Raw genomic sequence first — 24,126 nt, 5'->3', positions numbered from 1 at the left:
TAAGATTGTTTAGGAAACCGTTAAGACTATTTCGAGAACATTTAGGAAACACTGTGACCTTGAGCAAACGCTGACGTGAAATCAACATTCGCAAATGTTCACCCCTCAGTGGGATACTTGGCTTTAGTTTCATTGGACCATAACCAAATCTCCAAAGCATGTGGGAAAATATGCTGCGGTCTGATGAGTCCAAGGCTGAACTTTTTGGCCAAATTGGTATCTGAGTTCTCAGTAGTTTCACCAGACTCAGTCCACCTCTTAATAATACCACTATCATGTCATAATTATACAATCAATACAAAAAAAAAGTAATATAAAAGCATGCAACTGTGCATATTGAGTAGTTTAGAGCAGACCCAATATTTTTGACAAAATGCTATAAAAAAAAAAATGATGCTAATTATTAAACAGACGTAACAACATTTGGCATTTGTCACTCAGGGAACTTTTCATTTATGGCTCTATTTAAATTTCCACTTTATAAAAATTAGGAACTCCCTCCATTTTTTATGTAAAAAAAATAAATCAATCAATCAAGAAATTATGTTAAAATTTTAGAAAACTTTATTTACAGTAGAAATCTTTAGGGATCTATTTACTTGCTTTTTAATTTTTATTATTATTATAAATTTTTTTTAAATTTAGCTTAACACATGCTAATGACCTTGGAAGCTCTGCAATTTTTTGTTATATTTTTTTAAACAAATTTGTCAATATAGTTTAAAAGAAAACGTTTTGCTTTGTTTTTATTTTACTGCTGATGAATATCGGATTGAAATATCGGTTATCGGCCTCCTTGACTACTAATAATCGGTATCGGCCTTGAAAAAAACATCGGCCTATCACTAGAATTTAGGTTATAAAGTGGCCCACTACTGGTTAAAAAGGAGGTAGGGGGTATCAAAGAACATCAGGGGACTTCGGAAACAACGGGTCATACAAGACTGGGTCGGATCGCTATGCACGCGCGCACACATGAATTAGAAGCATAAGGTTACGGATATTTTTAGGAATGGCTCGGTAAGAGTCAATAATGCAATTTCATCTGGAGCGCCTGCATTGTGTGCAAGCTTGCTCTGGGAGTTCTGGTTCTTCTCCGGCCCAACATGCCTGCGTGCGCCACACCCAATCGCAAACTCTCACGTGCGCAGCGACGAGAGATGCGTCGGATGAGATCCACCTGGAGGACCAACGGCAAAGCCGTCGGCGGAGCCGAACGGGACGCCAAAATCCGACTTTGACACATTTCAAGTTAATTAGTGCACAATCCCGATTTAAAGCCACGTCCCCTCTGGTGCCGGATTACGTCGCTCCTACGCCTTAACATGTGTTCCTCATTACAATTACAGCTTGAAAAACTTTGGAAGTTGGTGTGAAAGTATCGCTCTAATTGCACGTCGCTTTCTTGTACAAACATTACGCAGGAATCTTTTTTTTTTTCCCTCGAATAACACATTTGCATTTTTCTGTGACATTTTCACACACACACAAACAAAAAATAAAAGATGTTGCGGAGTCAGGCGGGACAAATGAGAACATATTAAAAATATCAAAGTCTGATCTCTGGATGGGCTCAATTTGAGAGTTTCAAAGTGTTAATGTTTGCCACTCACATCCACTACGGTGGATAAAAAAAAAAAAAAAAAAGTCTACACACCCCTATTCAAATGCCAGGTTTTTTGTGATCATATAAAAAAATAATAATTTACTTATGTTCCCACTATTGAGAGCTGTAGTTAAAACAAAAAATCTTTTCAAGAGGGGAAGCAATAAATAAATAAATAAATAAATAAATAAATAAATATAAATATCAAATAATTATTGTTGCACAAATCTGCACATCCTTCTTAGAATAGGGACGAAGCTGTGTTCAGAATTAATCAATGGAAATCAGCACACACCTGTCACCATTTAAAGATTTAAAGTACCTGCGCATAACACCAAATACTGTACATTTCAAATATTATTATTATTATTATTTTTTTATATTTTGTGTTTTCCTTTTTTCCCTCTAAAATGAATGGGTTGTTTTGTACAAAACGACCAAAAATAAATAAATAAATAAATAAATAAATAATAATAATAATGATAATTGGTTTGGTTTATTCATTTTTTTTCCTTTCGGACACATTACAGCTTACATCATTTGAGTTGTTCGTTTGAGGTAACTTTTTAGATGAAAATGAATAGCACAAAAAGTTGGGTCACATGAATAACCCCGACAACCCAATTTTGGAGGATTATAGTTTTTTTTTGTGGATTCATTTGACCCAACATTTTTCTCTAAATGAATAACCCAAAATGTTGGGTCAGTTGCTTTTTGACCCAATTTTGTACATTTATTTACTTTATTTAAAAAAAAAAAAAGTTTAAAAGGTTTTTAGAGCATTCCTTTACTGATATCTGTGCCAAAAAGCTTGTTGGATTCGCTTTAACTAATTCTATACCAAACCCCCAAATTTGCTTGTTTTGTTTAAAAAAAAAAAAAAAGTGTTGTTTTGAGTTATTCATTTCAGTTAACTTTTTGGATGAAATGAATAACCCTAAACCAAAAACATGGGTTATTAACAGGGGTGTGTAGACTTTTTTTTTTTAACCCACTACACTGCATGGGTAAGGCTTGTGAATTAAGAAGGGATATTAGAGCAAATATGGAATAGTCCATCTTTATTTTCCACTCTTCTGGGAATATGACAACCAAGGAGAACATTAAATTTTCCCTCAATTGCTTGAAGACATAATTAATCAAATATCAGTTTTCCAGCAAAACAACAGAATAGTGAGCAACTAATCGATTATGAATGGGTTGAAAACGTCTTGGTTAGTGGAAGAATTAACTTTCAGAGTAAAATCATTTTTCTCGCCTGCCTAAGTGATTGATTCACGAGGACCTCCGTCTCAATACTTTTGTGGCTTTGATAGAATTTCGCTTCTCGGGATGAAAAAAAAAACAAACAAAAAACACACCTACGCCGCAGGGGCACAAGTGTGCCAATGCCAGGCAGCATCCACTCTGCTTAACACATTCATTGCCAGACCAGCAAAAAATGCATCATTTGACGTCTTTTTCCGTCAATGGCAGTGAATGAGTTAAACATGGGCCACAGACAGAAAAATTGAAAGCTGCAAGGGCCACTTTGATTTTTTTTTTTAAAGTTATTTATTAACACATTCATTGCCAGACCAGCAAAAAATGCATCATTTGACGTCTTTTTCCGTCAATGGCAGTGAATGAGTTAAGTGTCCTTGGGCAAGACGTCCTGCCACGTCTTGCAAAGGTCAATTACCCAGCATGATGATTATGACAGAACACTTATAAGCCATCTGCGCCACTTCCACCTATCCGACAAGTCACAGCCGTAATATCGCTGTTTCCGGATGTGTGTGTTTGCATGCGCACACGACCGTGTGTGCTTAACCACGCCGCTCCGTATCAACCTCCACCATCGCGAGTTGAGGGGTTGCGGTTCCTAGAGAAGCACTTTACTTAAATTAGACTCTCAACGGCTCGACGCGCAGGTGTCAGCCTCCGCGCGCCGCGCTCGCCCGCTGGAAATGTGTGTGCGTACGTGTGCGCGAGGAGACTAAACAAGACAGAGGATCGGCAGACAGCGAGCGCAACAAGGGAGCGAGCAGAGGGAGACGATTGGAGGCTGTGATGAAGAGAGAGAGAGAGATGAGAATAACCTAGTGTGACCTTATTTCTGCGCGGCTTTCCCGACTCTCATATTCCTTCATTTCAGGCTTATTTACACAGGAATCAAAAAGATTATTGGAGAGAGTCATCCAGATGAAATTAAAGATGAAGTGAATAAGGGAATAGTGGGAAAAAAAATAATAATTCAAATCAGAGCAATTTAATAGGAAATAACTTGTTTGAATTCTGTGTGTGTGTTTTTTTTTTAAATATCTGTATTGTGTATGAATTATATTCACACATCCAGAACTTATAGACCAGGGGTGTGCAAACTACGACCCAGGGGCCAATTGCGGCCCGCCGGCCATTTTTCAGTGGCCCGCGGCATATGCTAAAAATGGCGTTTGACTGAGTTCAAATGTTTAGAATACATTTAATTTTAATACAAGTGCTATTAAAGGTTATTTTAGTTAACAAAAACTGACGAAATAACTAAAACTAAAATTCAGAAAACAATTTCCTTAACGAAATAAAATAAAAACAAAAATGCTTTTTAAAAAACAAAAACTAACTGAAATTACATTTTATGTTTACAAAACTAACTCAATATAACTATAATTACAGCAAAAAATTTCCTTTGTTTTAGTCTTTGGTAATTAATTTAATGCATGATATATATACATATATATATATATATACATATATATATATATATATATATATATATATATATATATATATATATATATATATATACATATATACATATATATACATATATACACATATATATACATATATACATATATATATATATATACATACATATATACATATATACACATATATATACATATATACATATATATATATATATATACATACATATATACATATATATACATATATATACATATATATATATATATACATATATATATATATATATATATATATACATATATATATATATATATATATATATACATATATATATACATATATACATATATATATATATATATATACATATATATATACATATATACATATATATATATATACATATATATATACATATATACATATATATATATATACATATATATATATATATATATATATATATATATATATATACATATATATATACATATATATATACATACATATATATACATATATATATACATATATATATACATACATATATATATACATATATATATACATATATATATATATACATATATATATATATATATATATATATATATATATATATATATTAGGGGTGTGAATTGCCTAGTACCTGACGATTCGATTCGTATCACGATTCACAGGTCACGATTCGATTCGATACCGATTAATCCCGATACGAATTTATAAGTCGATTGTTGCGATTTTTTTTCATTCAAATTTAGAAAATACTAATCAGTAAGCTTGTAGAGTGTAAGATTTATATGAAAATGTATTATTTATTTATCTGAAAGATTTATTCAGTCTTATAGAGGTTGTAATTTGTTTCATGTTTGAACAGCATTGAAATAAAATATTAAGGCTTAATGTTCCGTTCATATAACATTCTTCCATGCTTAAGGTGTGAATCCTAAAAAAAAATAAAAAAAATAAATAAATAAATAAAAAAAATCGATTTTTCCGATTATTGAATCGATTCGAGAATCGCGCGATGTAGTATCGCGATATATCGCCGAATCGATTTTTTATATATATATGGATATATATATATATGGATATATATATATATATATATATATATATATATATATATATATATATATATATATATATATATATATATATATATATATATATATATATATATGTATGTCTAAAAATTAATTTCCCATTATTCACCACAGGGTTATGAAGATAAATGTACCCTTTTACTAAATTTTATTTTTTTTAATACCAAGAAAACGTTGATAGAATATAAAATGAATTTATTAGTAGTAGTGGTCGTCTCCATCAACCGTAATAATGAAAACTGTAAATATAATTTTGAGTATATGCCACAGGCCACTGAAAAATGGTTGGTGGGTCGCAAATGGCCCCCTGGCCGCAGTTTGGACACCATGTTTCAGACAATAGTCATCATTTGTTTCCAAATTCTAACAAAAAGTGCAGGAAACGAGATTATTATAATATTAATAATTCCGTGAAGCTTACCCAATTTTAACATGATCTATTACCGACCAGCAGATTTATTTTATTCGATTTTATTTTGCTTTTATAGTAAATAAAATACAAATATTTTGGTGATTACGTTTTAAGGCATCATATATCCACATATGACAATTTAGCTAACAATAGCACTAATGTCCTATCAAAGCATAAATCAACCTTAGCCACAAAATTAGGCACACTGGAACACTCAAACCACCACACAACTTTAAAAAAAAAAACCTCAGTGATGACAAGCAGCATTTAATTGAACAATGCATCATTGTATTTTGAACATTTTGCAACACAGCCAAAGAGCAAACTTCCTTCCAAAGTTCTTTTACGCTTCTTGAACAATTCACCGATTAATCAAGTTATTATTTGTACAGATAAGGACACAACAGGAAAAACACAAATTATTTTGGAAAAACATGTCAGTACTTTTTTTTTTTTTTAGTGCCGCCATTTCAAAAACACTTCTTTGTCATATATGCAAATTATAAGTAATGTGCTTCATATATTTCTCCCTATCCATACTGTGATAATGGGCTCTTCTATATACTGCAAACCATTAAGCCATAGCTCCACTTCCTGACCAAGAGTGCCTATTAAACAGATTTAAGAGAACATTTCCTATACACAACGCGAGCGTCACAAAATTTTCCCAGTTTAAAGAATCGTGTAAACTTCCCTACATTTTAGCTCAGATCAGCAAATCGGATCGGCTTGCTTGTGAAATACTTTCCCGCTTGCCACACTTCTTCCCTGCATGACCTTATTTTTGGAATAAATCAAACTCAACTTTTCGTTGGCTTAGCAAATAAAGCAAAATGGTGGAAAGGATAATCAAGTAGACCAGCGGTGTCCAAACTTTTTCATTTGTGGGCCACACACAAAAAAAGAAGAAGGACGCAAGGGCCGCATAATGTTATGAAGAGAAATTGTGTTTTGTCCTAAAAATTGTACAAATAATTTATTTGTGCTTTTGCATATTTTGAAAAATGCTACAGTATATAAACCAATTTATTTGTAATATAGCAGTAGGGTTATTATTTATAGTTCTTGAATTTTTCATTTGTTAGTTTTTATTAGTTTTCAGGGTGGTTCTGTTAGTTTTTATTTAGTTCTTTAAAAAAATGCTTAATTTTAGTTTAAATTTTTTTGTTTCAATATTAGTATTAGTTTAAAAAAAATGTGTATTACTTGTGTGCAATATTTAAAAAACACCATGGCCGCTACATCATCTGAAGGTGCTTTTCTATTGGCTGCTGCAAGATGACATCACTTCTGTGTGACATACTTTCAAACGTCATTATTCCTGTTTATGTCAAAATAAATCTACGAAAAATCACATTTAAAATCATCCCCAAAGGCTCATGCATTAAATGAATTACCAAAGACTATAACGAATTACATGTTTGTTATAATTATAGTTAGTTTTAGATAGTTTTGTAAACATAAAATGTAGTTTTAGTTAGTATTTTAAAAAGCATTTTTGTTTTTATTTTATTTCGGTAACAAAATTGTGTTTTTTGAATTTTAGTTTTAGTTTTTTTCATTAGTTTTAGTTAACTAAAATAATGGCACCAGTTTTTCGATACCCTCACTTCTTACTTTGACCATCTCCAAACATTTTTGTTTTGTTTACTTTATTTGAACTGAGCCAAATGCCATTTTTAGCATACGTCGCGGGCCACTGAAAAAATGGACGGCGGGCCGCAAATGGCCCGCGGGGCCGTAGTTTGGACACCACTGAAGTAGATTTTTTTTTTTTTCACACAAACACACAAAAACACAAAAAATCGGACTCCATACATGCACGCCTGCTTCCAAACATGACAAAAACACAGATCAAAACAACTGCGAGCGACAGTGGGCGGTTATTAAAAAGACAAGAAGAAGAAGTAGAGGCACTTTAGCGGCAATCAAAGACAAGAGAGAGGAAAAAAAAAAAAAAAGAGAGAGAGAGAGAGAAAGGCTTCGAGACGCATGCACGGGAAGAGGAGAGTTTCGCTTTTAATCAGCCCCGATCCGAAATTTAGACAGGCACACGTTGAGGCACAAGGAGCCCCGGTGGGATTAGGACCTCGCCTGTGTGTGTGCGTGCGTGTCCCGCGAGACTGATTAGCCATGAATGACTGATGACGGATCTTTGTTGTTGTTGATCTTTTTTTTTTTTTTTCTCCTAGCTCTCTCTAGTTGTTTTTTTTTCTTTTTCTTCCCCCTCGCTAGCAAGAGCATGGGAGGGGACGCACGCGCACGCGCACTCGCACGGCTCCATGTATATTCAACAAAGGCTCCCGAATATACTTAATGCTTTCATGTGTGTCACTGTGTAACGATCCATGCTGTTCCACACAGCTGCTTCTCTCTATTTCAGACTCCCCCAACACTGACGCACACACACACATCGCCGCGTATTACCTATTTAATATCTACCTGTCTGTCACACCAATCTGTTCCCGTCTACACGACATAGCGAAAGAAACCTCCAGCATCGGGGAGGCCTTTTAATCCTCACCTCCAGATGAACCCCCACTCCCCCCCTTCTCCATCCATCTGAGCCCCTGACAGCAAAACAAACTGGACATAGACCCGCCTGAATGGACGCCATTATAATATGAATGGGGACAAACAGATGAAATGAATGAAGGAGAGAAGCGGAACACAAGAAAAAAAAAGCATCAAACGAGGCCACTCCAGCATCCGTGAGTCAGGCCCCCCAAACGTGACCCCGGGACGGATAAAAAGCCGGCTCGTCTCAGGTGTCGGTCGTCCGGGTGTGAGATAAGGTGTGGTGCGTTTGCGCGAGGAAGGCGGTGACATCATAGCTCAATCGCCCCCCTAAAGTAATGTCGTCGCTCGGTCACATAGCGTAAGCGGGGGGATTGCCTTGACCCCTGTGACATCGACAAGAGCCCATAAAAATGGCAGTGACTGCAAACGCGCACACATCTTTTCACTGATTGCGGCACTTTCATATCTTCAGAAAAGGGCAGCCGCATAAAAAGACAAAACATTTTGCATTGTATTCGGAACTTATAAAGCAGTATAGGTAAAGGTGTCATCAGGAACTTGTTAAAAATATTATGGCTTAAGTGTTACCTTATAAAATAGGCACATCGAACACTGTGGTAATGTATTGCACTTGTTATACACTACCAAAAGACATCAAACGCTGACTGTGAATATGTATTTTAACATACTACATAACATATCGCTGGACTACTGACTATTGTTGGACTATTGGGTGGGGAAAAAAATCCAAATTGGGACAAAAAAGGGACCAACCCAACATTTTGTAACATTGGGTCAAACGAATAACCCACAAAAAAAAAAAAAACACAACAAATTGGGTTGCCGTGTGGTTTATTAATTTAATTTTACCCAACTTTTTGGGTTTAATAACTCAAAAAGTTGGGGTGGTTAATTTTTTATTTTTTACTAAATTGAGTTGAGCTATTCAATAAAACCTCAAAAGTTAACTCAAAAAAGGGACCAACCCAACATTTTTGGTTATTCAGTTAACCCTGACGTTGAGTCAAACGAATAACCCACCAAAAAAAACACAACAAATTGGGTGCCGTGTGGTTTATTAACTTAATTGTTGGGTCGGTTCATTTTTTTTTTTTTTTTTTTTTTTTTTTTTTTTACTAAATTGAGTTGAGCTATTCAATAAAACCCCCAAAAGTTGGGTCAAACGACGAAATTGGGTTGCTTTGTAGTTTATTGAATTGATTTCATCCAACTTTCTGGGTTGAACTAAAAAAAGTTGGGTCAGTTCATTTTTTACTAAATTCATTCGGGTTATTCAATTAACCCCAAAAGTTGGGTCAAACGACTAACCCACAAAAAAAGAAAAAAAAAAAAAAAGAACTTAAAACTGGGTATTATTTAATTTGACCCAACGTTTTGGATTAGTTAACTCAAAAAGTTTGGTCGTTTTTTTTTTTTCAACCAAATTCAATTGCGTTATTCAATTCACGCAAAAAGTTGTGTCAAATGAATAACCCACAATTCAACCCCCCCAAATTTTTGTCAATTATTAATTTAATTTAACTCAAAAAATTGGGTTGATCCATGTTTGACCAAATCATTTTTAGTGTACTTCTCAAGACTAAAGCACAGTTATTGATGGTAACAATTTTTTTTTTTTATAACCACACACAAAAAAAATCATCTATTTTATAACTTATTGTAAAATTTACAACACCTTGTCAAGTTGGACTTGTTTGTCCATTCATCAAGAAAGGAAAATGTTCATTTTTCAATAAATCACTGCTCAAACTCATTTGATGGTCCTCTCCAACGCCAAACTCATCCAAACACGCCACTCATGGACTTTGACTAAACAATTTCAAATACGTATTTAATTGCAGCATTTCGGCGCACTTTTGTTTCATTCCACCGGTGGCCACGTGCAGTTCAGAGAGGAGAGGAAGCGATTTGAAATCGGAGGAGAGCCGAAAGAAGCCGGTTTGCTTCCGAGCGGAGGAGACGACGGGCGTGTGTGCGGGGTTAGATGGAGATGAGCCAGAAAAAAAAAAGGGGGGGGGGGGTCAATTGAGAAGAAAATAGAGTGACGTGGGGAGGTGCGGGGTGGTGGCGAAGGAGGAAGAGGAGGGAGGCCCGAGGACCACTCGAAATAGAGAGGAGCAAACGGGGAAGCGAAAGAGGGAAGCAGAAGGAGAGGAAGAGGAGGAGGAAGGGCGAGCATGTGGTGGAAGAGGAACGGGGCGGAGGGGAGAGAGAAGTGGGGGGGGGAGGGAAAAAGGGAGAGAGAGGAAAAGGAGCACATGGACAGAGAGAGTCTGGCACTTTCCATTCGCATGCCAAATCATCAGATGGCGGCGCGCGCTCGCAGCCCCGAGATGCTGAAACCGAGCGGGGCCCGACTTGCCTTCATATCACCACCACAGACAATAAGCAGCTGTTCACATGTTGGACCAGAGTTGGAGGCCGGACAAAAAAAAATAAAAATAAAAAAAAATCTTTCTGTCCTCCAAGCAAACGTGCCTGGGAACAAACACGCTCTTCACTCAAGACGTGGACATCAAAAAGGCTTTCAGTCAATACCGAATTATATTTCAGCAGCCTTTCATTCACGTGACGCTGACGCTGACGTTGGTGGCGGTTATTAGCCTAATTTACGTGATTTACGGCAAAACTGGTGCGTAATTATTTTTTCTTTGTGTAAATGAATTTGGACGATACAGTGGACCTCTGTTAATCCTTGGGGAGATATATTGATTCCGTGCCATATGTTTCAAATACAACGTATAAAATACACTTAAACTAGCACACAGATCTCCATATTCAAACTGTTTGTCACTCAGTTAAAACTCATTCACTGCCTTTGACAAGTATACTCGTCAATTGTATTTTTTAGAGCGGAGATAAATGGGGGGCTAATCTGACTATGCTCCGCAGTAAATATCAAACTTTACTGTTGCCCAACCACCGGTAGATGACATCATTGCCCCATTTTATACCAAATAAACACAGTTTCAGAGTCCATGGGAGAAATGGCTGTATTTTGGCAAACCTACATTTTTCTGCTGTCAATTATAAAAGAACGGGACGGGACAAAATGTCGGCAGTCTATTCTGTTATTTGGTAGATTCGGTTTATATATCATTATTGAACGTAATATCACATTGGTATTAAAAATTTTGAAATTTTCTGAAATGGCTGGCAGTGAATGAGTTGAAACTTTACTCCATATTTTATCTAACAAAAGTCTTCAATCCGAGTACTAATTTATATTGCAAAACACTATAGAGAGCGAACCGAAATTGCCATAAATCAGGGGTCACCAACATGGTGGCCAAGTGTTCTAAAATGTTCTAAAAATAGCTCAACAGTGAGATGGATCAATTTTTTCTTTAACTAAAATAGAGGCTTTTACCAATAAGATGCATCTAACTTTTTTTTTTTTTAAATCATACTTGCATTGTGTACATTTAGAAATGGCAGTATTAAAATGCAAACGTGTGAAGGTCAAAAGGTCAGCATGACCAAAACCATAACAACAAGTTAGATTTGAGCAAATGTGTTATTTCGGAAGTGAGCATTAAATTGATAGCTTTAATCAGTACACAGTAGCTCTCGATTTTAAAAAGGTCAGTGACCTCTGACATAGATATTACGGTAATTATAAACCTTCATAGAATTTATAATTTATACAGATGGAGCAGCAACAAAATACAAACGGTCTGAATTCAGACAAAACCCAAACAAAATGATTTTTTTTTTTAAAATAAGGGCTAAAAAAAATTTTGAAAAATTATTTAAATGTGACTTTTTATTTCCTCATTATTGCGATTGCAAAAATAAATAAATAAATAAATAAATAAATAAATAAATTACAGAAAGTTTTTGTATTTTGATGCTAGGTTTAAAAGCAGATGAATTCTGAATTAATATTAATTTAAAAATTGCCACCTACTACACCGCGACACCAATCTGAATTCAATCAATTCATTCAAAATTCACCATAGCGGCAAACAATGTGTGAAAATAGAAGAGCACACAATAGATAAAGCCAAGCTATCCTAATTTGAATAAGCAGCAGATTGTACACCTCCGTATACTCGTCTCCCGCCGCGACACTCCGCAAAGTTTTTGTTGAAATTGGTTAAGAAGCTTACGCATAATCCCGCTAACTAACAAACAAATATGTACAGTATGTTTGAACAGAAGTGAGTTGACAGTTTGCCGCATCCAATGGCGGCTCAGCTGGCTGCGGCCTCCACCAGCTGTCCCCTCCCCACGGGGGGTCGTCTTGCGCGCCGCAACCCGGGAAGTGCCCCCCGCGCCCCGGGGACGCAGTCGAGACGGGCCCGCTCTGTCTGAGACGCTCGTCCGTTGCTGACTCATCTCACATATACACACCTCTCTCTCTCTCTCTTTTGCTCTCTCGCTTTCACTTCCTGTCACTCTTGAGAGGCGGCGGAGACGCCGGCCCGGGGAGAGACGGGGATGGCGGCCAGTGGGTGCCGTCGGGCGATTGTAATCCGACTGGATTACCAACCAGGTGGAAACATTCAGCCTCCTCGCTCCCCTCTGCCATCCCTCCTTCATTAGTATTCTCATTCATTTTTTTTCCAGCCTTCCCGTCCGTCTCCGTGTGCGTTTTAATACGCTACTAGTGCTGACTCATACTTACAAGCAATAAACCATTAAAATTGCTGGGTTGAAAATTTGACCGACCCTCTAACTTGGGGAAATTTCCCCCAATTTGGGTTGTTTTGTTAAAAATAAATAAATACATAAATAAATAAATTAATTAAATAAATAACTACCTTTTTAAAAAAATTGATTTTTTGGGGGGTACAACAAAAATGACCCAAATTGAGCCAAAATTGGTCTGAATTTGACCCAACTTGGGTTGTTTTGTTTAAAAAAAATAAAATAAAAAACTAAACAAAAAAATATTTTTTTTTTAATTAAAAAAAAAAAGAAAAAAGAAAAAAAAAAGAGAAAAAAAAAGGTTTTTATACAAAACGCCCGGAACTTGGGTCGAATTGACCCAAAATTGGACCGACCCACTAATTTGGGTCAATTTGACCCAAATTCCGGGTGTTTTGTACAAAACAACCCAAATTGTTTAATCCAAAACTTAGGTTTTTAATCCCCCCCCCCAATAAAAAAAAACTAAAATAAATACATAAATAACACGCAACCCAATTTTTTAACCCCCAAAATAAGTTTTTGTAGTTGTTTTTTTAACACAACAAACCACTAACTTGGGTCAATTTGACCCAACTTTTGGTTGTTTTCTACAAACAACCAAATCCTGTGGATTAAAAAATTATTTTGACCCAAGTTTGGGTTGTTTTGTAGAAAACAACCTTGGGTCAAACTGGCCGGTTGGCCCAATTTTTGACCCACATTAGGTTGCTTTTGTCCTAGCAGTTTTAAGAGTGTACACGTGCGTTGTCCTCTACTCCCAAGTCATGTGGTTTTAGTGTGCACTGTAAAAAATAAATAAATAAAAAAACATGTATTTTTTGGGCTAAAACAGTCATTAAAGTTTTTTACATTTACACAACAATGTTAGCACAACAAAGCAAGCAAGTTGGGCTGTTTTGGTTTATAACTTTAAGTTGGGAACAATACAATGAATTCTGTAAATTGTTTATTTGTTATGAAATGCTGGAAATAATTTTTACAGCAGCCCTAATTAAAATGATGTTCTATACTACTTTTTTCCACCCCATCTTTACATCAAATTGCATTAAATTAACGTACAATTATCTATTCTTCAATTTCTAATTTCTAGTACCTGATAATAAAAATCTTGGTATCGGCTGCTGTCACGAGTATCGAACCTGAAATAAGTCCGGGTATCGGCCTGCTACCGATGTGCCAGTAGGAAGATAAAGCCGTCCGTCTCATTTGTGCTGCCTTGACAATCAAAGCCGAGAAAACTTCTCCCAATGAGCCATTTAGGGCTCAAGACCAACGGACGCTTCCATTCACCGCGTTGGAGCGGTGAATGGAAGCATGTTTCAAACATGACCGAGCACGAGGAGCGAAGGTGTGCGTCGGAGGGAAAACGGGGGGAGGGGGCAACAGAGGGAAGAATGAGTGAGAGAAGGGAAAAAAAACCCGAGAGAGGTGATGGAGAGGTTATCTGCTCCTACAGAAACATTGCGATTATGGTTTATTACTTTTTCAAAGCGCGCACGCGGCTTCGGATGTGCGTCTGTGTGTGCAGCTGCAACAAAAAAAAAAAGAAGCTTTTCTTTGTATGCGTGCGCGTGTCTTAGTAGGTCACACACGCGCACACTCTCCCACACATACGCGGCCGGTCATGTAAACAAAACTGCTGTCTGGGAAGTAACACACCTGTTCAATGACAAGCAGCGCCACGCCCTCCATAATACTGCACACCTGTGCTACTGCAGGCTAAACCTTCACACACTCGCACGGACACTGCCGAGGGCCAACCACGAAAAAAAGGGAAGAAAGAAACTGGAAGAACAGCACAGGGGGGGGGGGAAATGAGGGGGCAGAGAGAGACAAAGGCTTTCTTCCCTTCGCTCCTATCAGTAATCACAACGCCTGTGTAATATCATTATGGGGTTTTATCAAATTGGGGAGGGGAGGGGAGGGGGGGGGTCTCGGGGCCTTGGTATGCGACCATCATTCCATCACCTTGTCAAGCGTGTCGATATTCAAGCAGACACCATGCTGATCTAAATAAGAGGCTTCGAAAGAATTGATGGATTGCATGCTTTTGCAGGGGTGGGATCCATTTTTTTTTTTCATACACTCAATTAGATGTTTTTTTGTTTTTTGTTTTTAAAGAATTTTGTGTACAGGACTGTCTCAAAATTAGAATATTGTGGTAAAGTCCATTATTTTCTGCAATGCAATTAAATAAGCAAAAATGCCATACATTCTGGATTCATTACAAATCAACTGAAATATTGCGAGCCTTTTGTTGTTTTTAATATTGCTGATTATGGCTTTTTTTTTTTTTTTTTTACTTGGTCTGAGGAAATATTCTAATATTTTGAGATAAGATATTTGGCTGAAAATGCCATAATCAGCAATATTAAAAACTAGGGGTGTTAAAAAAAATCGATTCGGCAATATATCGCAATATTAAATTGCGCAATTCTCGAATCGATTCAATAGGCGGCTGAATCGATTTTTAAACTTCCATTTTTAATGTAAAAATATTCAACAAAAATGTCTTACTTCGGGTTAGGTTTCACACCTTAAGCATGGAAGAATGTTATATTAATGGAACATTAAAACTTAATATTTTATTTCAATGCTGTTCAAACATGAAACAGATTACAACCTGTATAAGACTTAAGTTTCAGATTAATAAAGAATACATTTTCATACAAATCTTACACTGGACAAGTTTACTGATTAGTATTTTCTAAATTTGAAGTAAAAAAAATAAATAAATTGCAACAATCGACTTATAAATTCGTATCGGGATTAATCGGTATCGAATCGAATCGTGACCTGTGAATCGTGACACGAATCGAATCGTCAGTTACTGGGCAATTCACACCCCTATTAAAAACAATAAAAGGCTTGCAATATTTCAGTTGATTAGTAATGATTCCAGAATGTATGGCATTTTTGCTTATTTAATTGCATTGCAGAAAAATAATGGACTTTACCGCAATATTCTAATTTTTTGAGACAGTCCTGTACTGCCCTTCCTCCTCCTGTCCCAGTACGCCCCAACTCCAAATCATATCTACCCCCTTAGCTGAGGCCTGGAGCCAAGCTTGCTAAATCTCCAAGGGAGGGCAGGCACACCTTTACAAAAAAAAAAGAAAGAAAAAAAACTCACCTTCAAGCAAATACGCACATATAGCAACCCCCATCGTCAAAACAGCAATCCTCTATGCCCGTCATGTCAGTCAAAAGCCCATCAGAGACATGCATGGAGAGTCTGGATATCTGCGAGCTCAATACAGTGTCATGCACCTTGAGACCCAGCGAGAGGCCCCCTTGAATATATTTCAATAGCATTATCACCCCGGTGTTACTATGCTTTCTCCCCCCACTCCGACATTACAGAATCAGGTTTAAATTGGACCATAATGCATGTGAGCGAGCGGCGCTATCAGTCTTTGTGCAGAATAATCTGGTTAAAGGCGTTATGCAGGTTAGAAGTGTGGGACTTTAAACAAGACCGTTTTACATGGAGAAACTCTTTTTTGGGATTTTTTTTTGGGGGGTAGTTCAATTTGAAACAGTACAGTAAATTTCATAGTGCCGCACATATAATCCATACACAATACAATGAATATTGATGATTGAACAATATCTATAATTGCACATTTACACCATGAAATGTGTCTTACATAAGAGCAATACATAATTTAGAAACTATATTTAATTCATCACACATTAAAATGAAGCCACATTATTTTTTTACAGTAAAACGTGCCATAGATAGATAGATAGATAGATAGATAGATAGCAGGGCTGCACAATATATCGAAAAAATATCGATATCGCGATATTGACCCTTGCAATATGCATATCGCAATAAGTTTTATACGGAATTTGATGCTTTTTATATGAATTTGACCAGTCAGATGCTAACTAAAATGCGCATCGCCATCCAATAAGTTGAAAATGATCAAGACATAATTACAATTAATTAACTAAGATGACATTAAGGTTGCTTATTTTGCCGCATGAAAAAATGTTTTTCTTTCATTAGATGATAAAAATGTAATTTCATGTGAAATATCGCAATAATATCGATATCGCTATGTTCGGCAAGCGTATCGCATATCGCATGTTTTTACAATATCGATCCCTAATAGATAGATAGATACTTTCCAACCATAATGAATATGCAAATAAGATGAGCTAAATGGGTCCTATACATCAGATCTATAGTACTGAGTGGCCGCATTTGCAAACGTTAATTAATGAGCTCTCTCATCAGACACGTTCACGTGCATCCAGTTCAACTCAGCATTTAAACTCTGATATGATTTTAAAGTCTGTTTTTCCTTCCACCGGCTCTCCACATATGCGCACACAGGAGGGTACCTTACCATCCCCCCCACCCGCCCCCCATCGAGACAGGATACCAAAGCTACTTGTTAAATCTAATGCATGCACTGTCAACCCATTCGCACCCCGTCACGTCGCCGCTCAATATAGAAACCGGATTTTCTGGTCTTACCCGCACCTCCATGAGGCAGAGCACCCCCTCCCAAGCAAGGCAGCCCCGCACTCGCTTCGACCAGCACTTTATTGGAACCACAACAGAACCGAACCAAAAAGCCTCATACGAGTTCCTCGTGCACTGGGACGGGCACGGTTAATGGCCTTAATTTATTGTTTAATGGGAGGTGTAAGCAGTGGAATTAGCCAATCTTAATTAATTACATCGAAATGACAATGATGAGTACTTTGCTAATTGATGAATCATATAAATGTATGACAAGATTATGCTAGTGGAAAGCATTTTTTTTAATCCACGTGAGAAATTGTTAAAAAGTGCATAAGAAATAGTGGTGTTTTTTCCCCCCCATGTATACACATCGAAGAGAAAACAATTCCATGCACAACCGACCTGAGTGCGGAGCCATGGAGAGATGGGACGAGTAGTACTTCCCCGCCTGGAAGTGCGCCGGGTGCTGCGCGGAGCCGTGGCCGCCCGGCGCCATCCGAGACGCGGCGCTGTGCACCAGCGCGCTCCGCTCCGTCAGGAGGTGGTGCGGAGGAGCGAAATCGCGGCTTTCCATCCGGGCCGAGAAGCGATAAATCCCAAATCCCGAGTTAAAATCCGGAGGCAAGCGAAGGTCTCAGGCGCCCAAATGCAAATAATCCCCCTTTTATGAACTTCGGGATCCGCTCGCGTTGAGCGGAGTTTTGGCTTGGCAGGGTGGAAAGTGAGTCCCCGTCATCTCCTGTACAAAAGGAGAAGGCAGGAGACACGTCAAAAGCTCTGACAATAATGAGTCAAGCTGGGATGGAGCCATGCAGAAAAAAAAAAGACTCTCTGCTCATGTTCACGCTATAATCAAAATAATATTGTTTTTAAAATATCTCACTTTTTGTGGAGAAAATGGGCAACATTTGGCCCCAGCATGCAAAGTCTATTTTTGGCCCCCTCCACTATACGCTTCCTGCATGCATCCATTATGTAAAAAACAAAACAAAAAAAACGCCCCCTTCTTTCTCTTTGATTGTTCAGAAATGGAAATTAAACCAGCATGCAAATATGACCAAAAAAAATCACACAGAAGTCGTTTTGGTCCTAAATTATGACCATTGTTCTGCAACCACGTCACTTTGTTTACACTGATAAAATTGCACAAAATCTATGACTTATTTATCCCCCCCCCATTCCACTTCTTTTCTACCTGCTTGTTTCTTGTCTGGCAACATCAATGAAAGCACATTTCCATCAACGTGTGGCAAATGCCATGTGTGTGCAAGCAGCAGCAGCAGCACACAGCAAGCAAGCAGTGTAATCACAAATCAAATCACCTTTATGCCTCGCTGCGATGGCGAGCGCGGCAATAAACAGTGAAATAGTAGGAAATCATCGACTTTATATGTATGCCTTATAGCCCGGGTCATTTACTTAAATAGGGCTCCCTGTGACGCTCAGATGGGGGAAGTCATCTATTGGGCCTTTCAGTGGTCATCTACAGCGGTTGATAGAACCTTCCCAGGAACCGAGGAACAAAGAAAACAATTTTTTTTTCTTCGCTGAATCGTGTTTTGATGCTAAAGAATAAGACATGCGCAGTGCAACTTTTTTTTTTTTTTTTTTTTAGATCGAAGGGGTCACTTTTAAAGTTACGCTGTCAATTGTAAAGTGGCAAAAGTCAGACCTCCTTGAGTGGTGCACATTTAAAATATTCAATTAGAAGCGCATGTGAATTGTTGACTGTTTTTTTTTTTTTTTTTTTTTGCATGACGAAAGTGCACAACAGGAGAGCAAAATGGACTCTCGGTTGTTCGACACAATGGTCTTTCTCCGCGGGACAGCGATCATAAACAACTCTGCACTGACATCGCTCCATATACATTTTGCAGGTTTTTTTTTTGTTTGTTTGTTTTTTTTGCTTTCCTCCCGAGCCGTAAACACACGTCTTCGTGTTTACGTTCCACGTAAACAGAGAGCCACTCGGGCTACATTTGAACAAGCTGAATCTACGGTCTCGTGTTATTGCACGGCCACGCAAACACAACCATTGAGAAGAGTCAAAGAAAACCATTTGGAAGCAATGTTGTGGGTGTGTGTGCGCGTGTGTGTCGGGAAGACACTCACACACACACACACACTTATGCTATTCCACTATATTGTCAGATAAATAAATAAATTACAACAAAAGTTTACATGCGACAAGATGAGTACAAATGACCACAAAAAAAATCGTCCACGTTTCACCGCACGTACAAAAGGGCAATGCAAAAATATCCACAATCTACTGAACCTTTGGACAAAAACGACAAAAAATACGTTAAATTGTCAAGTGGCCCGGGTTAAAAAAGTAAACCAGTTACTTCCAACAATTCGGCAATAAAGTCAAGTCACAAGCCATAACCGTGACACTAAATCCAGGACGTTCGAAGCGGGGCGGCTAAACCGGGAGACACGAGCCCCGCCGAGGTGAAGGAAGCCCGGCGTCAGCACAGCCTTCGCACCGGGGGAGGAGGGAGCTACTGGGGGTCATTTATCTTGGACCGAGACTCTTTTTATTTTTATTTTTTTTCCAAAACACACACATATAAACACACAACAATTAAGTAAAATTTCTAATACATATTTTTTTATATGAATTGAAGCAATGAATTAATGACAAAAAGTGGAACAGTGGCACACCGGGAGAAATTTGCAATACTGTACATTCTTTTCTTGTCATAATAACCACATTGAAAACAATATTAAAGCCAATAAGATTCATCTACAACTAAATATAACACAATTTATCCAGGTCTGATTTTTTAAAAGCGTCAATCATGTGAGCCAGTCACATTTTAGTGACGATGAAAAAAATAAACAAACATTTTGTTACTTACTGGTAAGTTATATCCCCTTGTAAGGCGAGTGTTGGCCGAACAAAAAAAGGAAGACGAACCCCCAGAAATGATGCAAAGTGAAAATCCCCGAGTCGCCGAGGTGAAACATGTGGGATTGATTACATCCTATATGTGCTGCTGCTGCTGCTGCTGCTGCTGCTCTGCTGCACACTGTGCTGTGCACTCACTGGAGGTATGGCACAGACGCGCCGTAGAAGTTCGGGCTTGTAGTGAATCGAGACTCGTTCATGCAGCCGGGGACTCAGACACGCCGGGAGGAGGAGGAGGAGGAGGGATGGTGGGTGGGTGGTGGTGGTGGTGGGAAGTCTGTATATGCGGGGAGGGTGAACGCGCGCGCCTACTGGTTTGAGGACGACAATGTGAAAGCGTGCCCGTGAGGCACCCCCCCCCCCCCCCCCCACCTCCTCCGCAAACCCCCTTCCTCCCCCATCCGCCCTTACCCCACCCTAGGTTTCTCTACACACACACACATATACAAGCACCCCCCCAACTTCTAGTCGTCGGTAATCACGCGTCACCATTGGTTGGCGATCCGAGCCAATGAGGAAGTGGCTCGAATCGAGGAGGGAAATGGCTCAATGTTTGATTTGAAGCACTTCTGCCAGCACGGCGTGCATGGCCACAAGTACGGAGAGGCCTGCTCAGTTTTTCAACTATTCTCGCTTAATCGGTTCTAATATCGCATGTTACTCTATTGGGTTTTAGCTAGCTCTCGTTTTATTGCATGTTTACTAATAATGTGGAGAGGGTGTCAAACCAGAGGCGTGAGGGCCAGATGTGGCCCATAAAAGCAAAGAAAATGTTCATGTTTCTTGCTAAATTGTTTTTTTTCTTTTCATTTACCATCTGTAAATTAAAAAAAAAATCTGTTCAAATCATAAATTGGACACAAGTTATACAGTATATAACAATTTTTGCTTGCAAGCTATTACATGATTTTTTTTTAAATTCATATTACAGTGTTCCCTCGCTATAACGCGGTTTGTGGCCTCGCTGTATTGCAGTTATTTTGTTTTAGTGCAATTTTGCATGCATTTTGTTTTTTTACAGTAATGTACCTATTTTATAATATTTGTTTTGAACATTGAGAATGTTTAAAAAAGAGAGAAATATGAGAAAATGTAAATGCTTCAATGAGAAAAGTGTATAAACTGTGTGATTGGGGACTTTAGAGGCTTAAAACATAATAAATGTAAAACATTAAGCAACACTACTTCATGGATTTCATTTATCGCGGCTATTTTTTGGAACCCAACCCCAGTGGAAAACAAGGGAACACTGTACACATTTTTGTTGTTGTTGTTAAAACATGGTGCACGATGAAAATGAGTTTGCCACAAAATGAAGATCTTAGTGCAGTGATTCGCAACCATTTGGTCATCTGAGGTAAATTAGCCAATTTCACTCATGCATTTTATTTAACTTTATTTTCAAATGAAAATAAATAAACACACAGGATACTAAAAACCCATGATTATGTTAATACTGCAAAACATGAAAATAGTGTACTGTATTATAGTTTCAAGTTCTAGTTTACTTTATTATTTGTTTTGAAAATTATTCATGCGATCTATGCAGTGACATATAGTGACAGGTAGAAAAATTAAAAGCTTTTACGTAGTGCATACTTTTTGTGAGTTTTTTTTTTTAACAAGATCACAAAAGAGAATCTTCACATGCATATCAATCTACTGCCTATCATTTCATTTATGCATGACATTTAAAGATTTCTATCATTTATATTTACTTTGTACTGGATTAAAATACACATCGGAATCTAATACAAGCTTTTATTATGAAAATATAGCATTCTCTAATTTTGTATATTATGTATAAAATTCAATAAAAAAAAAAAACGTTTCCAGTAAAAATTTCACTTGCAATGAAATGATCAACTATGAACCAATTTTACTCTCTGAGTTTACAATAACATTTTTTTTTTAATTAGTTTATCAATACTGTCTGCTCATCATTGTTCATGTTTCCAGTTATCGCTTCACACTGAGATAGAGATTTTTTTTTAGCCCCACAAAAAAAACCAATGCAATCCAAAAACAACACAGCATAAGAAACAGCCTCAATCTCAGCATGATGTTGCAGTAGCTTCCACCACTGCCAATAATAGCGATCTAGTCCTTTCTCTGCATCATCTTGAGAAGTTTACCACCCTGCTTTCTCACAAGCATCCCCACCTGCCAGTCGGACGTCTACTCGAATCATCCCTCACGCTGCCGTTTGCTGTTAGCGGCCAACGCTGCGGCTGCCCCTCCGCTAGCATGGCGCTCCTGACCTATTCAACATGCTAATTAGCCCCATGAGTTAGTGTAAGCGTCTTTGCCTCCCTTGAAAGGCACTATATAAATCTAAATAATAATGATTTTTATGATACACAACTGCAAAGTACCATCAGGGTAAAGAATGTATTATTAAGTGAATATCTTTCACCTAGTGTCAACAAACACGTAATAATCTTATTGTACTTCATTGTTGTCTACAACAATGAAGTACACCACCACTTATGTGTTACAAAATAGGTTTCTTCAAACTCAAGAGATAACAATATAAAATATGTAAACATAGTGGTAACATCAACCCCCATTGAGAGTTTAAAAAATAATAATCTTTTGTACAGTTCAGAGTACTTTTACTTAGATACTGTACTACTTTTGTCGGTCTTTTTTTATATTCACGATATGTCTGAATTTCTACTTTAATGCCTGGTCATTTGTGGTTGTCTTTTGTTTTGAACGTATGGTTTCCATTTTGCTATTTTTATGGATTTATATTTGGCTTTTGATACATCCATGCAACCGCACACACAAGCTGCCTTCTCCACGACTGTCCTCGGGGTTAGCTTTCCCTATGCTTGAGTAATTTAGCCCATTAAGAGTGGAAGGATACGGCCTTGTATGTTTCCACGTCGAAATATATGAGCTGCTACGGGCTAATCCAGTATTCCTGTCCGGCTTTGTTTACACTGGCACTTGAAGGGTTAACGCGGCTCCGGCCCCTTACGCGCTTCCCGATTGGCTGGCGCGCTGCCAGGGCGCTGTCCATCAGCGAGTGTAAACAAGGCTCTGATTGGCTGCTGGCCAGTCCGCACTGGGCTGCCTGAAAAAAGCAATTACTGCCCCCGCGGTTTCAAGGCGACCCGCGACGAACGATGAAAGGAGATAAGGAGGAGCGGTTTCAAGGCGCCCCCTTTCGCCCCTCGCGCGAAAACCCCCGTTGGCCCCCCAGAGCAAAAGGAGTCAAGAGTGACTAAATCAAAGGGAATACGGTAAAAAGGGGGCAAATTACACGCCGTATGCAATGTAGAGGAGCTCGGTGCAACAACAACAAGTTTGTGTTTCGGAAACGAAGAGGAGAGCACGGCGACGCGGAACCGGGAAGGAGAAGACAAGCGTGTAGAGGTCCCAACAAAAGTTTGTACCGGTGGACGTAAGATGGCCGCTTTTAAAAAGTGAGTCGAATGTGCTCTATGGATGATTTAATGAACTTGTTATTGTTCGTAAATTCCACACCATTATGAAGTGCAAGTGTTCGTTTTTTTTGTTTTTGCATCTCAAAAATAATTCCACACAACAGAATAAGACTTTTTTTTTTAAACCACCGTGATATATTTCATTTATATTTATATAATTTGATGTCCTGACAAACGGAAATACAAATGCCTGAAATAGTCGAGACAGACTTGAACGTATCATTTGCTTTGGTCCGGGCCCAAACAAAACACGACATGTCCG

At 37.8% G+C, this 24,126-nt stretch overlaps 1 protein-coding gene across 6 annotated transcripts in view; it reads right to left on the bottom strand.

The window, feature by feature from the left end:
• Positions 1-24,126, bottom strand: part of bahcc1b (BAH domain and coiled-coil containing 1b) — a 111,234-nt gene that overhangs the window by 48,502 nt on the left and 38,606 nt on the right. For 2 of the 6 annotated variants that reach the window (XM_077503773.1, XM_077503778.1), the window contains exons 1-2: positions 20,360-20,640; positions 17,898-18,234 (exon numbers count right to left, since the gene is read on the bottom strand). The exons of 1 other annotated variant lie outside the window; for it this stretch is intronic. In XM_077503773.1, the coding sequence (XP_077359899.1) occupies positions 17,898-18,069 (172 nt within the window). In that variant the 5' untranslated portion in view covers positions 18,070-18,234; positions 20,360-20,640. Of the gene's footprint in view, positions 1-17,897; positions 18,235-18,817; positions 18,835-20,359; positions 20,655-24,126 lie in introns of those variants that run through there. 3 more of the 6 variants (XM_077503776.1, XM_077503777.1, XM_077503775.1) reach the window with 3 other exon arrangements.

Source organism: Festucalex cinctus, chromosome 17, assembly GCF_051991245.1.
Source record: "Festucalex cinctus isolate MCC-2025b chromosome 17, RoL_Fcin_1.0, whole genome shotgun sequence".
NCBI lineage: Eukaryota > Metazoa > Chordata > Actinopteri > Syngnathiformes > Syngnathidae > Festucalex > Festucalex cinctus.
The sequence above is the reverse complement of the archived record's forward strand: the minus strand, read 5'-3'. Positions and strand labels throughout refer to the sequence as shown.